Source organism: Entelurus aequoreus, linkage group LG01 (genome assembly GCF_033978785.1).
Source record: "Entelurus aequoreus isolate RoL-2023_Sb linkage group LG01, RoL_Eaeq_v1.1, whole genome shotgun sequence".
NCBI lineage: Eukaryota > Metazoa > Chordata > Actinopteri > Syngnathiformes > Syngnathidae > Entelurus > Entelurus aequoreus.
The window spans coordinates 75,210,714-75,226,789 of NC_084731.1; the positions used below are offsets into that span (position 1 = coordinate 75,210,714).

General features: G+C 35.9%; 1 protein-coding gene across 1 annotated transcript in view; it reads right to left on the reverse strand.

Moving 5' to 3' along the window:
• The window catches only part of kcnd1 (potassium voltage-gated channel, Shal-related subfamily, member 1), a 54,072-nt gene that overhangs the window by 12,412 nt on the left and 25,584 nt on the right, over positions 1–16,076 (reverse strand). Inside the window, exon 5 of the mRNA XM_062058139.1 lies at positions 4,973–5,135. Within this exon, the coding sequence (XP_061914123.1) occupies positions 4,973–5,135 (163 nt within the window). The remainder of the gene's footprint in view (positions 1–4,972; positions 5,136–16,076) is intronic.

The window sequence follows — 16,076 nt, forward strand, 5'->3', positions numbered from 1 at the left end:
CCTCTACCACGTTAAGGTGGCAGCTCAGAGAGAAATCAACAATTGGTGTAGAAGTATTCCTTGTCAAATGTTAATGTCATAATATTTGTGTCACGTAGGGATGATACTCGAAACCGGTTTTCCCGGTTGTTCGATAAGAAAAGAACCGAGTCCTCTGACTCGAATCCCTTTTTGAGAACCGGTACCCTTTATCGAGAGCACTATAGTAAAGAAAAAGACTTGGTTCTTTATTCAAATCCCTCGGAACGAATCCCGTCCCGACCAGAAATGCCCCGTGAGACATCACAAGAAATTACGTCATGTAGCTCAGTCGTTAGGCGAAAATAGGGAAAGCAGGAAAACAATAAACAGCGCTCCAAGGTGTAATAAAGTTCAAAACAAAAGGTATAATCCAATGAATAACTTTACTGAGAGATTTGAGCAGGGTACAAACACATGACGAACACTTTTACGACCAACCGGAAACATAGCAACCAGGCTAGCAACGCACCTCCTTTACGGCTGCTGTCCCAACGTTCTTAAAGCAACCGCAGCACATACATATATATATTACATACATCTCCCTTTTTTAACTTTTGTTTTTCTTTCCTTGTAAACAAAACAAAATCACACTGTCTGTCTAATTATAAATAATGCATACGAGGCGTGTTGGCTGAGTTCTTGACGTTTACTTTGACAGCGTGCTCATAACCTCATTCTTAGCTGCTGGCGTGACGACATGCAACAACACTTTTCGGGGCTACCGCGCATGCTCGTCACTCCCGTTGCATGCTGGGTAGTGTAGTTGTTATCAGTGGCGTGCCGTCACTAGAGCCTCACCTGCCATCATGGAAAGAAAAAAAAGTAAAAAGAAAAAAATAATAATTAAATTGTTATATGTATCCAGTGATAATACTAAAGTTATTTTCCATTTAACTTCACCAGTTTTAGATTATTTTTATTTTCACATTTGCCGTTCAAATACTGAGAAGAGACGGTGCTGTGATCAGCAGCCAGTTGAGGCACGTCACTGCGTTGTGCCTCAACATGGATTGTGCACAATGACTCGGCTAACTGCTGAGCTGCTGTGAAGTGAGACCGTATTGCTATATGAATTATATTATACATTTCCATAGTTTAGTTAGCTGAGGTATATAATGTCCAGTGTATTTTGTCAACAAGTGTATGTGTGTAACGTATTTCTTGTGCTGAGCGATCATAAAACTGGAGGCTCGTCTCATAACCCCGCCTCCTGGTGCCAAGCACCTCTGCCGCAGAATACACCCCCGACGGGAGCGCCGCGGCCACACCAACCAAAGCCCACACCCAAACCCTCCACGTGCAAGACCGAATCCACCCCAAAAAAGTCACTTAACAAGAAGCCAAAGAGTGCAAAAACAACAATGCTCGCGCTGGAGGAGCCGCGAACGACCGCAGGGACACAACATTAGGTACACCTGCACTGCAGGTTCATATGTTTGTAAATCTGACTGTGATGATGCAGTCGTGCCTCACCAGACATTAACCTCACCGCACGCCACTGGTTGTTATATTCCCTAGCCTAGCTCATAACATCACATCTTTCCCCCTATAAAGAAATAATGTTAACTCAATAAAGTGTATTTCTTTTTTTAGCTTTAACTTTTCATTTTTTAGCATTGTAACCAAATTTGCGAACAACTTTTCTATTCATAGAATTTTCTTTCAATAAAGAAATAAAGTACAAAAATGTCAAAGCATCATAACAAACAGTTATGTCAAATAGCAGCAGAAGGGCACTTTTTGAAGAGCTGTATTATTTTCAGTTTTGTGCCCAAGGGACTGATTTTATTTAACACTATATTATTATTTATACACCTATAGTGATCACAGAGACAGGTTGTTTCTGTGTTACTGTTTATATTTGTTTTTCTGAAAAATCCCACTTAATATACTTTGGGTAACAACAGTCAATATTTATTTATTTTATTTTATTTTTTTAGGGGGGTAACAGTCAATATTTATTTATTTATTAGATTTTATTTTTTTCTTATATAATAAAAGTAAGCTTTTGTTAAACCAAATATTGTGGTTTTTTCCCATATACAACAACCTATCTGGACTCGATAAGAGAATCGATAAGGAATCGGTTCGATAAGAGGATTCGAAAATAGGTTCGAACTCGATAATTTCTTATCAAACATCATCCCTAGTGTCACGTGACTGCAAACGTGACACCTCATTGGCTGGTTCTGAGACAGGCTCAATTGCTTCAGTCTTATTTTACTGGAAGTGGCTCCTGAGTTTTGAAAACAAATATTTCTGTATTTAATTTTTCTTTACTGATTTTTTTTTTTGCGCTGAATGTTTTATACACTGAATTTTCGTACGCTGAATTGTTTTACACTTAATTTTTTTTATCCAGAATTTTTGTACATTGAATTTTTGTTTACGGTGATTTTATTTACACTTAATTTTTTTTATATACAGAATTTTTTTACACTGAATTTTTATACACTGGATTTTTTTACGCTGAAATTTTATACACAGATTTTGTACGCTAAATTTCATATACTGTACAACACTTTTTAATACATTAATTTTTTCCCCCCTAAATTTGTATACAACGATTTTTTTTACACTTAATTTTCATACACTGAATTTTTTCACAAAATTTTTATACATAATTTTTTAATGATGACTTTTATACACAGAATTTTATACACAGAATTTTTTTACGCTGAATTTTTATACTCTCAATTTTTATACACAGATTTTTTTACGCTAAATTTCATATACACTGAATGTTTATACATTACATTTTTCCCCCTGAATTTTTATACACTGATATTTTTCATACAATTTTTATACATAATCTTTTAATGATGAATTTTGATACACAGAATTTTTTTACACTGAATTTTTATACACTGACTTTTTTTCCCCTGAATTTTTATACACTGATATTTTTCATACAATTTTTATACATAATATTTTAATGATGAATTTTGATACACTGAATTTTTATACACTGACTTTTTTCCCCCTGAATTTTTATACACTGATATTTTTCATACAATTTTTATACATAATATTTTAATGATAAATTTTGATACACTGAGTTTTTATACACTGACTTTTTTCCACCTGAATTTTTATACACTGATAATTTTCATACTATTTTTATACATAATATTTTAATGATGAATTTTGATACACTGAATTTTTATACACTGACTTTTTTTCCGCTGAATTTTTATGGACTGAATTTTTTTACATTGAATTTTTATACACGAGTTTTTACGCTGAATTTTTACACAAAATGTCATATACAACACATTTTAATACATTCATTTTTTTCCCCCTGAATTTGTATACACTGATTTTTTTTTTTACACTTAATTTTTTCCACACAATTTTTATACATAATTTTTATACATAATTTTTTAATGATGACTTTTTATACACAGCATTTTTACACACTGCATTTATTTACGCTGAATTTTTATATACAGATTTTATTTTACACGCAATTTTTATACACAGATTTTTTTTACGCTAAATTTCATAGAGACACTTGTGATTTAGGGCTATATAAATAAACATTGATTGATTGATTGATTGATTGATTGATTGATTGATTGATATACACTATACACCAGAATTTTCATACACTGATTTTTTTTACACTTAATTTTTATACACTAAATTTGTTTACACTGAATTTTTTCATACCATTTATACATCATTTTTTACTGATGATAAGTTTTATGGACTGAATTTTTTTACATAGAATTTTTATACGCAGATTTTCTACGCTAAATTTCATATACAACACATTTTTATACATTTATTTTTTTCCCCCTGAATTTGTATAAACCGATTTTTTTTACACTTAATTTTCATACACTTAATTTTTTCCACACAATTTTTATACATCATTTTTTAATGATGACTTTTTATACACAGCATTTTTACACACTGAATTTTTTTTACGCTGAATTTTTGTACACAGATTTTTTTTACACTGAATTTTTACCCACCGATTTTTTTACGCTACATTTCATATACACTGAATTTTTATATATTAATTTTTTTTCCCCCTGAATTTTTATACACTGATTTTTTTACACTTAATTTTTATACACATTTGTTTACACTGAGTTTTCATACACTGATTTTTTTCATACAATTTTTATACATAATTGTTTAATGATTAATTTTTATACACAGAATATTTTACGCTGAATTTTTTTTACACTCAATTTTTATACACCAATTTTTTTTATGCTGAATTTCATATACACTGAATTTTTATACATGAAATTTTTTTCCCCCTGAATTTTTATACACTTATTTTTTTTACACTTAATTTTTATACACTGAATTTGTTTACACCACTGAATTTTCATACACTTATTTTTTTCATACAATTTTATACATCATTATTTAATGATTAATTTTTATACGCAGAACTTTTTTACGCTCAATTTTTTACGCTGATTTTTTTTCCACTGAATTTTTATACACCGATTTTGTTACGCTAAATTTCATATATACTGAATTTTTATTAAAAAAAATGTATACACTGATTTTTTTTACACTTCATTTTTATACAGTAATTTTTTTTACACTGAATATTTATACACTGACTTCTTTTACGCAGAATTTTTATGGACTGAATTATTTTACAATGAATTTTTATACACTGTATTTCTTTAACGCAACGTTTTTATTCGCTTTTTTTACGTTTGTTTTACATTGAATTTTAACAAACTGAATTTTCAAACACAAATTTTGCTTACAAATTTTAATCCATGTAAAAAATTTTGTTACATAAATTCAGTGTAAAAAAAAAAGAAAAAAGCTTTCGTTATATAGACACAAATTAACCTCCATGGCGTTGTCTCACAAGTCAATCTTTTTCCAGCAGGAAGACGCTTTGACAAGACAAGAGTTGCACTGTCAGAGGTGTAAAAGTGGTGTGTAATTGTGGAGCAAAATGGCGTCCGACCTGCTGCGCTCGCATCTTGTCGGCTCGCTGGTTCTGGTGGTAGATGCGACTGAAGTTGGACACGATGACGGGCACGGGGAGGGCGATGACCAGCACGCCGCTCAGCGAGCAGATGGAGCCGAAAATCTTCCCAGCGATGGTGTTGGGGACCATGTCGCCGTACCTGCAGACCACCGCACAGAGGTCGTCAAAAGGCGGCACCACCACCCTTAGAAATAACTCATCTGGTCGAGAAAATAGCATGGAAGTGACTCGTCGTAACCATGGTAACAGAGAAGCATCATGCATCATGTGACCTTCTGTCGTGTGATGTCATCATGACTGATTTTTGCAGACATCTTCAAATGTACTTTCCTGCAGTCAAAGAAGTGGATGCACCTTTAAACACACACTTAACTGGAGGGTGGGGTGTGTCATGGCGTCATGCCAAATAAAAGCTTACAAGAGTAGGCGGTCCCTCAAGAGCAGGGTCAGGCCCGGTTCTGGCGAACGTGTTCAATATTTCATGACGGGATTATGTCATCCTCGACTCAACATGGAGGGAAACTCTGCCTTAGAGAGGAACAACAAGCTTATCAGGTCTCTGTGTGTTCACTGGTAACCGTGACAACACAGTCAAGGAGGCAACGAGGACGCAGTAAATTGAAGCTTTTTCATAAAAGTCAGCGTGTTCTGATCCCAGATCAGCGCAGATTAAAAAAATACAATAGGCCATTAGTGGCCAGCTGACCAATGGCACACTCAGCTGGATGCTTATCTGCCAATCAGGTGGTGATTCAGCATACAGCCGATGCTAATTCACTTATTTGCTCTCCTTAGACCAGAGTGCACATTCTAAACAAAGCAAGGTCTTTGCTCCCAGCTCACATATGACTGGACTACAAACACAATTATTACAACTCCTTTTTCTATTCTGCAGCCTGAAACATCCATCCATCCATTTTCTACCACTTGTCCCTTTCACGCATGAGAATATCAATTGGCAACATGAGAACCTACAGAGTCAACTACAACATGAATACATAGAAGGTCATCTTCGACATGAGAACCTACAGAGTAAACAACAGCATGAGAACATAGGAGGTACTTTGTAACATGAGAACCTACAGAGTCTACAACAACATGAGAACATAGCGGGTCATCTACGACATGAGAACCTACAGACTCAACAACCACATGAGAACAAGGGAGGTCCTCTGTACCATGAGAACCTACAGAGTCAACAACCACATGAGAACATAGGAGGTCCACAAACTCAACAACAACATGAGAACGTAGGAGTCCTCTGTAACATGAGAACCGACAGAGTCAACAACATCATGAGAACATAGAGAGAAAACTACGACATGAGAACCTACAGAGTCAACAACAACATGAGAACATAGAGGATCATCTACGACATGAGAACCTACAGAGTCAACAACCACATGAGAACAAGGGAGGTCCTCTAACATGAGAACCTACAGAGTCAACAACAACATGTGAACATAGAGCATCATCTCACCATGAGAACCCACAGTCAACAACCACATGAGAACAAGAGAGGTCCTCTGTAACATGAGAACCTACGGAGTCAACAACCACATGAGAACACGGGAGGTCCTCTGTAACATGAGAACCTACAGAGTCAACAACAACATGAAAACATAGAGGGTCATAAACTACATGAGAACCTATAGAGTCAACAACAACATGAGAACATAGAGGATCATCTACGACATGAAAACCTACAGCGTCAACAACAACATGAAAACATAGAAGGTCCTCTGTAACATGAGAACGTACAGAGTCAACAACATGAGAACATAGAGGGTCATCTACAACATGAGAACCTACAGAGTCAACGACGACATGACAACATAGAAGGTCATCTACAACATGAGAACCTACAGAGTCAACAACAACATGAGAACATAGGGGGTCATCTACAAAATGACAACTTACAGAGTCAACAACAACATTAGAACATAGGAGGTCATCTAATACATGAGAACATAGGAGGTCATCTACGACATGAGAACATAGAGAGTAAACTACTATATGAGAACCTACAGATTCAACGATGACATGAGAACATAGGAGTCCTCTGTAACATGAGAACCGACAGAGTCAACTACAACATTAGAACATAGGAGGTCCTCTGTAACATGAGAACCTACAGCGTCAACAACAACATGAGAACAAAGAGGGTCATCTACGACATGAGAACCTACAGGGTCAACAACAATATGAAAACATAGGGGGTCATCAACTACATGACAACCTATAGAGTCAACAACAACATGAGAACATAGAGGGTCATCTACGACATGAGAACCAACAGAGTCAACAACAACATGAAAACATAGGAGGTCCTCTGTAACATGAGAACCTACAGAGTCAACAACCACATAAGAACATAGGAGGTCCTCTGTAACATGAGAACCTACAGAGTCAACAACAACATGAGAACATAGAGGGTCATCTACTACATGAGAACCTATAGAGTCAACGAGAACATGAGAACATATAAGGTCATATATAACATGAGAACCTACAGAGTCAACAACAACATGAGAACATAGAGAGTAAACTACGACATGATAACCTACAGAGTCAACAACAACATTAGAACATAGGAGGTCATCTACTACATGAGAACCTACAGAGTTAACAACAACATGAGAACATAGGAGGTCATCTACGACATGAGAACGTATAGAGTAAACTACTACATGAGAACCCACAGAGTCAGCAACAACATGAAAACATAGAAGGTCATCTACAACATGAGAACCTACAGAGTCAACAACAATATGAGATCATAGGAGGTCATCTACGACATGAGAAACTACAGAGTCAATGACGACATGAGAACATAGAAGGTCATCTACAACATGACAACCTACAGAGTCAACAACAACATGAGATCATAGGAGGTCATCTACGACATGAGAACCTACAGTGTCAATGACGACATGAGAACATAGGAGGTCATCGACAACAGGAGAACCTATAGAGTCAACAACAACATAAAAACATATAGGGTCATCTACTACATGACAACCTATAGAGTCAACAACAACATGAAAACATAGGAGGTCCTCTGTAACATGAGAACCTACAGAGTCAACAACCACATGAGAACATAGGAGGTCCTCTGTAACATGAGAACCTATAGAGTCAACCACAACATGAGAACATAGAGGGTCATCTACTACATGAGAACCTACAGAGTCAACAACAACATGAGAACATAGAGGATTATCTACAACATGAGAACTTACAGAGTCAACAACAACATGAGAACATAGGAGGTCATCGACAACATGAGAACCTACAGAGTCAATAACCACATGAGAACATAGGAGGTCCTCTGTAACATGAGAACCTACAGAGTCAACAACAAAATGAGAACATAGTGGGTCATCTACTACATGAGAACCTACAGAGTCAACAACAACATGAAAACATAGAGGTTCATCTACAACATGAGAACCTACAGAGTCAACGACGACATGAGAACATAGTGGGTTATCTACAACAAGAGAACATAGGAGGTCATCAACAACATGATAACCTACAGAGTCAACGACGACATGAGAACAAAGAGGGTCATCTACAAAATGAGAACCTACAAAGTCAACAACAAGATGAGAAAATAGGAGGTCATCTACAACATGAGAACCTACAGAGTAAACGACAACATGAGAATATTGGAGGTCATCTACGACATGAGAACCTACAGAGTCAACGACAACATGAGAACATATAAGGTCATCTATAACATGAGAACCTACAGAGTCAACAACAACATGAGAACATAGAGAGTAAACTATGACATGAGAACCTACAGAGTCAACAACAACATTAGAACATAGGAGGTAATCTACTACATGAGAACCTACAGAGTTAACAACAACATGAGAACATAGAGAGTAAACTACTACATGAGAACCCACAGAGTCAACAACAACATGAGAATATAGAAGGTCATCTACAACATGAGAACCTATAGAGCCAAAAACAACATGAGATCATAGGAGGTCATCAACAACATGAGATCATAGGAGGTCATCTACAACATGAGAACCTACTGAGTCAATGACGACATGAGAACAAAAAAGGTCATCTACAACATGAGAACCTACAAAGTCAACAACAACATTAGAACATAGGAGGTAATCTACTACATGAGAACCTACAGAGTTAACAACAACATGAGAACATAGAGCGTAAACTACTACATGAGAACCCATAGAGTCAACAACAACATGAGAACATAGAAGGTCATCTACAACATGAGAACATAGAAGGTCATCTGCAACATGAGAACCTACAGAGTCAAAAACAACATGAGATCATAGGAGGTCATCAACAACATGAGATCATCGGAGGTCATCTACGTCATGAGAACCTACAGAGTCAATGACTACATGAGAACATAGAAGGTCATCTACAAAATGAGATCCTACAGAGTCAACAACAACATTAGAACATAGGAGGTCATCTACTACATGAGAACCTACAGAGTTAACAACAACATGAGAACATAGAGAGTAAACTACTACATGAGAACCCACAGAGTAAACAACAACATGAGAACATAGAAGGTCATCTACAACATGAGAACATAGAAGGTCAGCTACAACATGAGAACCTACAGAGTCAAAAACAACATGAGATCATAGGTGTTCATCAACAACATGAGATCATAGGAGGTCATCTACAACATGAGAACTTACAGAGTCAATAACCACATGAGAACATAGGAGGTCCTCTGTAACATGAGAACCTACAGAGTCAACAACAAAATGAGAACATAGTGGGTCATCTACTACATGAGAACCTACAGAGTCAACAACAACATGAAAACATAGAGGTTCATCTACAACATGAGAACCTACAGAGTCAACGACGACATGAGAACATAGTGGGTTATCTACAACAAGAGAACATAGGAGGTCATCAACAACATGATAACCTACAGAGTCAACGACGACATGAGAACAAAGAGGGTCATCTACAAAATGAGAACCTACAAAGTCAACAACAAGATGAGAAAATAGGAGGTCATCTACAACATGAGAACCTACAGAGTAAACGACAACATGAGAATATTGGAGGTCATCTACGACATGAGAACCTACAGAGTCAACGACAACATGAGAACATATAAGGTCATCTATAATATGAGAACCTACAGAGTCAACAACAACATGAGAACATAGAGAGTAAACTACGACATGAGAACCTACAGAGTCAACAACAACATTAGAACATAGGAGGTAATCTACTACATGAGAACCTACAGAGTTAACAACAACATGAGAACATAGAGAGTAAACTACTACATGAGAACCCACAGAGTCAACAACAACATGAGAATATAGAAGGTCATCTACAACATGAGAACCTATAGAGTCAAAAACAACATGAGATCATAGGAGTTCATCAACAACATGAGATCATAGGAGGTCATCTACAACATGAGAACTTACAGAGTCAATAACCACATGAGAACATAGGAGGTCCTCTGTAACATGAGAACCTACAGAGTCAACAACAACATGAGAACATAGAGGGTCATCTACTACATGAGAACCTACAGTCAACAACAACATGAAAACATAGAGGTTAATCTACAACATGAGAACCTACAGAGTCAACAATATGAGAACATGCAAGGTCATCGACAACATGAGAACCTACAGAGTCAACAACAACATGAGAACATAGAGGGTCATCTACTACATGAGAACCTACAGTCAACAACAACATGAGAACATAGAGGTTCATCTACAACATGAGAACCTACAGAGTCAACAACATGAGAACATACGGGGTCATCGACAACATGAGAACCTGCAGAGTCAATGACGACATGAGAACATAGTGGGTCATCTACAACATGAGAACATAGGAGGTCATCAACAACATGAGAACCTACAGAGTCAACGACAACATGAGAACATAGATGGTCATCTACAACATGAGAACCTACAGAGTCAATAACAACATGAGAACATAGGAGGTTATCTACAACATGAGAACCTACAGAGTCAATGACGACATGAGAACAAAGAGGGTCATCTACAAAATGAGAACCTACAAAGTCAACAAGATGAGAATATAGGAGGTCATCTACAACATGAGAACATAGGAGGTCATCAACAACATGAGAACCTACAGAGTCAACGACGACATGAGAACATAGATGGTCATCTACAACATGAGAACCTACAGAGTCAATAACAACATGAGAACATAGGAAGTTATCTACAACATGAGAACCTACAGAGTCAATGACGACATGAGAACAAAGAGGGTCATCTACAAAATGAGAACCTACAAAGTCAACAAGATGAGAATATAGGAGGTCATCTACAACATGAGAACCTACAGAGTCAACAACGACATGAGAACATAGCGAGTAAACTATGACATGAGAACCTACAGAGTCAACAACAACATAAGAACATAGAGGGTCATCTACTACATGAGAACCTACAGAGTCAACGACGACATGAGAATTTAGGAGGTCATCTACGACATGAGAACCTACAGAGTCAATGACGACATGAGAACATAGAGGGTCATCTATAAACCCCGTTTCCATATGAGTTGGGAAATTGTTTTAGATGTAAATATAAACGGAATACAATGATTTGCAAATCCTTTTCAACCCATATTCAATTGAATGCACTACAAAGACAAAATATTTGATGTTCAAACTCAAAAACTTTATTTTTTTTTTGCAAATAATAATTAACTTAGAATTTCATGGCTGCAACACGTGCCAAAGTAGTCGGGAAAGGGCATGTTCACCACTGTGTTACATGGCCTTTCCTTTTAACAACACTCAGTAAACGTTTGGGAACTGAGGAGACACATTTTTTAAGCTTCTCAGGTGGAATTCTTTCCCATTCTTGCTTGATGTACAGCTTAAGTTGTTCAACAGTCCGGGGGTCTCTGTTGTGGTATTTTAGGCTTCATAATGTGCCACACATTTTCAATGTGAGACAGGTCTGGACTACAGGCAGGCCAGTCTAGTACCCGCACTCTTTTACTATGAAACCACGTTGATGTAACACGTGGCTTGGCATTGTCTTGCTGAAATAAGCAGGGGCGTCCATGGTAACGTTGCTTGGATGGCAACATACGTTGCTCCAAAACCTGTATGTACCTTTCAGCATTAATGGCTTCTTCACAGATGTGTAAGTTACCCATGTCTTGGGCACTAATACACCCCCATACCATCACAGATGCTGGCTTTTCAACTTTGCGCCTATAACAATCTGGATGATTCTTTTCCTCTTTGGTAAGGAGGACACGATGTCCACAGTTTCCAAAAACAATTTGAAATGTGGACTCGTCAGACCACAGAACACTTTTCCACCTTGTATCAGTCCATCTTAGATGAGCTCAGGCCCAGCGAAGCCGACAGCGTTTCTGGGTGTTGTTGATAAACGGTTTTCGCCTTGCATAGGTGAGTTTTAACTTGCACTTACAGATGTAGCGACCAAATGTAGTTACTGACAGTGGGTTTCTGAAGTGTTCCTGAGCCCATGTGGTGATATCCTTTACACACTGATGTCGCTTGTTGATGCAGTACAGCCTGAGGGATTGAATGTCACAGGCTTAGCTGCTTACGTGCAGTGATTTCTCCAGATTCTCTGAACCCTTTGATGATATTACGGACCATACATGGTGAAATCCCTAAATTCCTTGCAATAGCAATAGCACTTTCAAATACAACAATGAGTAGAGAGGAGTGTTATGTGTGTATATGTGTAAATAAATGAACACTGAAATTCAAGTATTTATTTTATATATATATATATATATATATATATATATATATATATATATATATATATATATATATATATAAAATATTTAAAATATTTATAAAGTATTTATTTTATATATATATATATATATATATATATATATATATATATATATATATATATATATATATATATATATATATATATATATAAAATAAATACTTGAATTTCAGTGTTCATTTATTTACACATATACACACATAACACGCCTCTCTACTTCATTTTTTTTTTATATATATATAATAAAATACATGTAATACATATATATATATATATATTTTTTTAAAATATATATATATAATAAAATACATATAATACATATACATATACATATATATATATTAGGGCTGCAACAACTAATCGATTAAATCGATTAAAATCGATTAAAATCGATTATCAAAATAGTTGGCGATTAATTTAGTCATCGATTCATTGGAACTATGCTATGCGCATGCGCGGAGGCTTTTTATTTTTTTTTTATTTTTTTTTGGTTATTTTGTTGTTGTTATTTTTTTTTGTTTTATAAATCTTTATTTATAAACTGCAACATTTACAAACAGCTGAGAAACAATAATCAAAATAAGTACAAAAACAGTACAAAACAGCGCCAGAGCGGCGCTGAGGCTACGTCTCATGAGGTGGCGTAAGCTAGCCAATGATGTGTCATGTGCAGCTCACGTGACGACGGCGTCTCCTTTGCTGGAAACATTCGAAAAATGGCGCAGGAAAACACTACCGATAGTTTAGCGGAGAAACATCTTGAGGTTTTTGCTTCAATGGAGAAAAGTGTACGACCTAAGTCGTCAAAAGTGTGGGAACACTTCAATTTAAAGACTTCAAAGAAGACCGTTTCCTGCAAAATGGCACGGAAGTACAACATTGCTTCAGAAGCACCTGAAGAGGAAAAATGTTGGAGCCATGGATGAAGGGAGGAACTCACAGTACGTAACTTTTTAAGTCCATAGTGGCAACAAGCATTCATGAGTTCAGCTTTTTTGTGAGTAACTTTAAAGTTATGCCTTTGTTGCAACGCGGGGCTGATAATGTGTCTTCGGCACATTTGACTCCGTTTTGAGAGAGAAAACGCACGGTTACCAATTTCGAAATAAACGTAACGGACAGAAATATCTCAGGTTGGTTTCATAATGGATCAATGTAGCCGGGCTGATAAAGCTATATAAATATATTTAGATTTGAGTGACGCTTTAGTATAACTAAACGTTATGAAGGTGCTGGAATATTTCATGCTATTATTCAGAGGCAGCCTAAAATGAATCCATTATTATTCACAACAGAAACATGTACAATATCTGATTCAGTTCTGATGAGTTACATTTCTGTGTTATTATTGGTGTATGCTGCACCCCCAATGTCCACAACATGGTGCCAGTATGCTGGGTTTTTTTCAATAAAATACTGAAAAGGATAGAAATGTAGTTTGTCTCTTTTAGCCGATTATTAATCGATTAATCGAAGTAATAATCGACAGATTAATCGATTATCAAATGAATCGTTAGTTGCAGCCCTAATATATATATATATATATATATATATATATATATATATATATATATATATATATATATATATATATATATATATATATATATATATAGCTAGAATTCACTGAAAGTCAAGTATTTATTTTATTTATATATACCGTATTTTCCGCACCATAAGTCGCACCTAAAAACCACAATTTTTGTCAAAAGCAGACAGTGCGGCTAATAACCCGGTGCGCCTTATATATGGATTAATATTCATATTTATTTTCATAAGGTTTAGGTCTCGCAACTACGGTAAACAGTCGCCATCTTTTTTCCCCGTAAAAGAGGAAGCGCTTCTTCTTCTACGGTAAGCAACCGCCCCCATAGAAGAGGAAGCGCTTCTTCTTCTACTGTAAGCAACCGCCAAGGTGAGCACCCGCCCCCGTAGAAGAAGAAGCTCGCGGATATTTAATTTCATTTGTTTTTCTGTAAAGACAACAAAATGTCTCCTACTAAGAGACACGCGTACAAGGTTCCACTGACTTTTGATATTCATGTGAACCGCACTGTGGATACAACGGGAGCACGTACGGTGAATATTCGCACCACAGGGAATGAGAAGTCGTCCTACTGTGGTTCTAGCTTGCCATGCTAACGGCCAGAAACTTCCACCCACGGTGATATTCAAAAGGAAGACCTTGCCAAAAGAGAACTTTCCAGCCGGCGTCATCATAAAAGCTAACTCGAAGGGATGGATGGCTGAAGAAAAGATGAGCGAGTGGTTGATAGACGTTTACGCGAAGACACCGGGTGACTTTTTTCACGCAGCGCCGTTCCTGTTGATCTACGACTGCATGCGCGTCCACATCATCGATGGTGTCAAAAAACAAGTGAAGCACACCGAAGAAGAAGAATTCGAGGGATTTGTAGATGAGTAATAACTTCAGAAAGTGAGCTTTAAATGTTTATTTTGTGTGTTGCGTGACACTAACGTATGAGCAACGTTGAGTTATTGATGTTGCTATTGCTCTGCACTATTTTGAGTGTTACTATTTTTGTGATTGCACATTTGCACATTACATTTTGGGAGTGAACAGAGTTGTTAGAACGCTGGTTTGTAATATATTATTAAAGTTTGACTGACCTATCTGACTGTTTTGTTGACATTCCCTTTAGCGTAGCGTAGGTGCGGCTAATAGCACGGGGCGGCTAATAGGTAAACAAAGTTTTGAAATATGCCGTTCATTAAACGTGCGGCTAATAACACGGGGCGCCTTCTGGTGCGGAAAATACGGTATATATATATATATATATATATATATATATATATATATATATATATTTTTATATATATATATATGTATATATATATATATATATATATATTTTTATATATATATATATGTATATGTATATATATATATATATATATATATATATATATATATATATATAGCTAGAATTCACTGAAAGTCAAGTATTTATTTTATTTATATATATATACATATATATACATACATATATATATATATATATATATATATATATATATATATATATATATATATATATATAAGAAATACTAGAATTCACTGAAAGTCAAGTATTTATTTTATTTATATATATATTTATATATATATATATATATATATATATATATATATATATATATATATATATATATATATATATATATACACATATATATATAAGAAATACTTGAATTTCAGTGAATTCTAGCTATAAATATACTCCTCCCCCTCAACCCCGGCCCCCGGCCCCGCC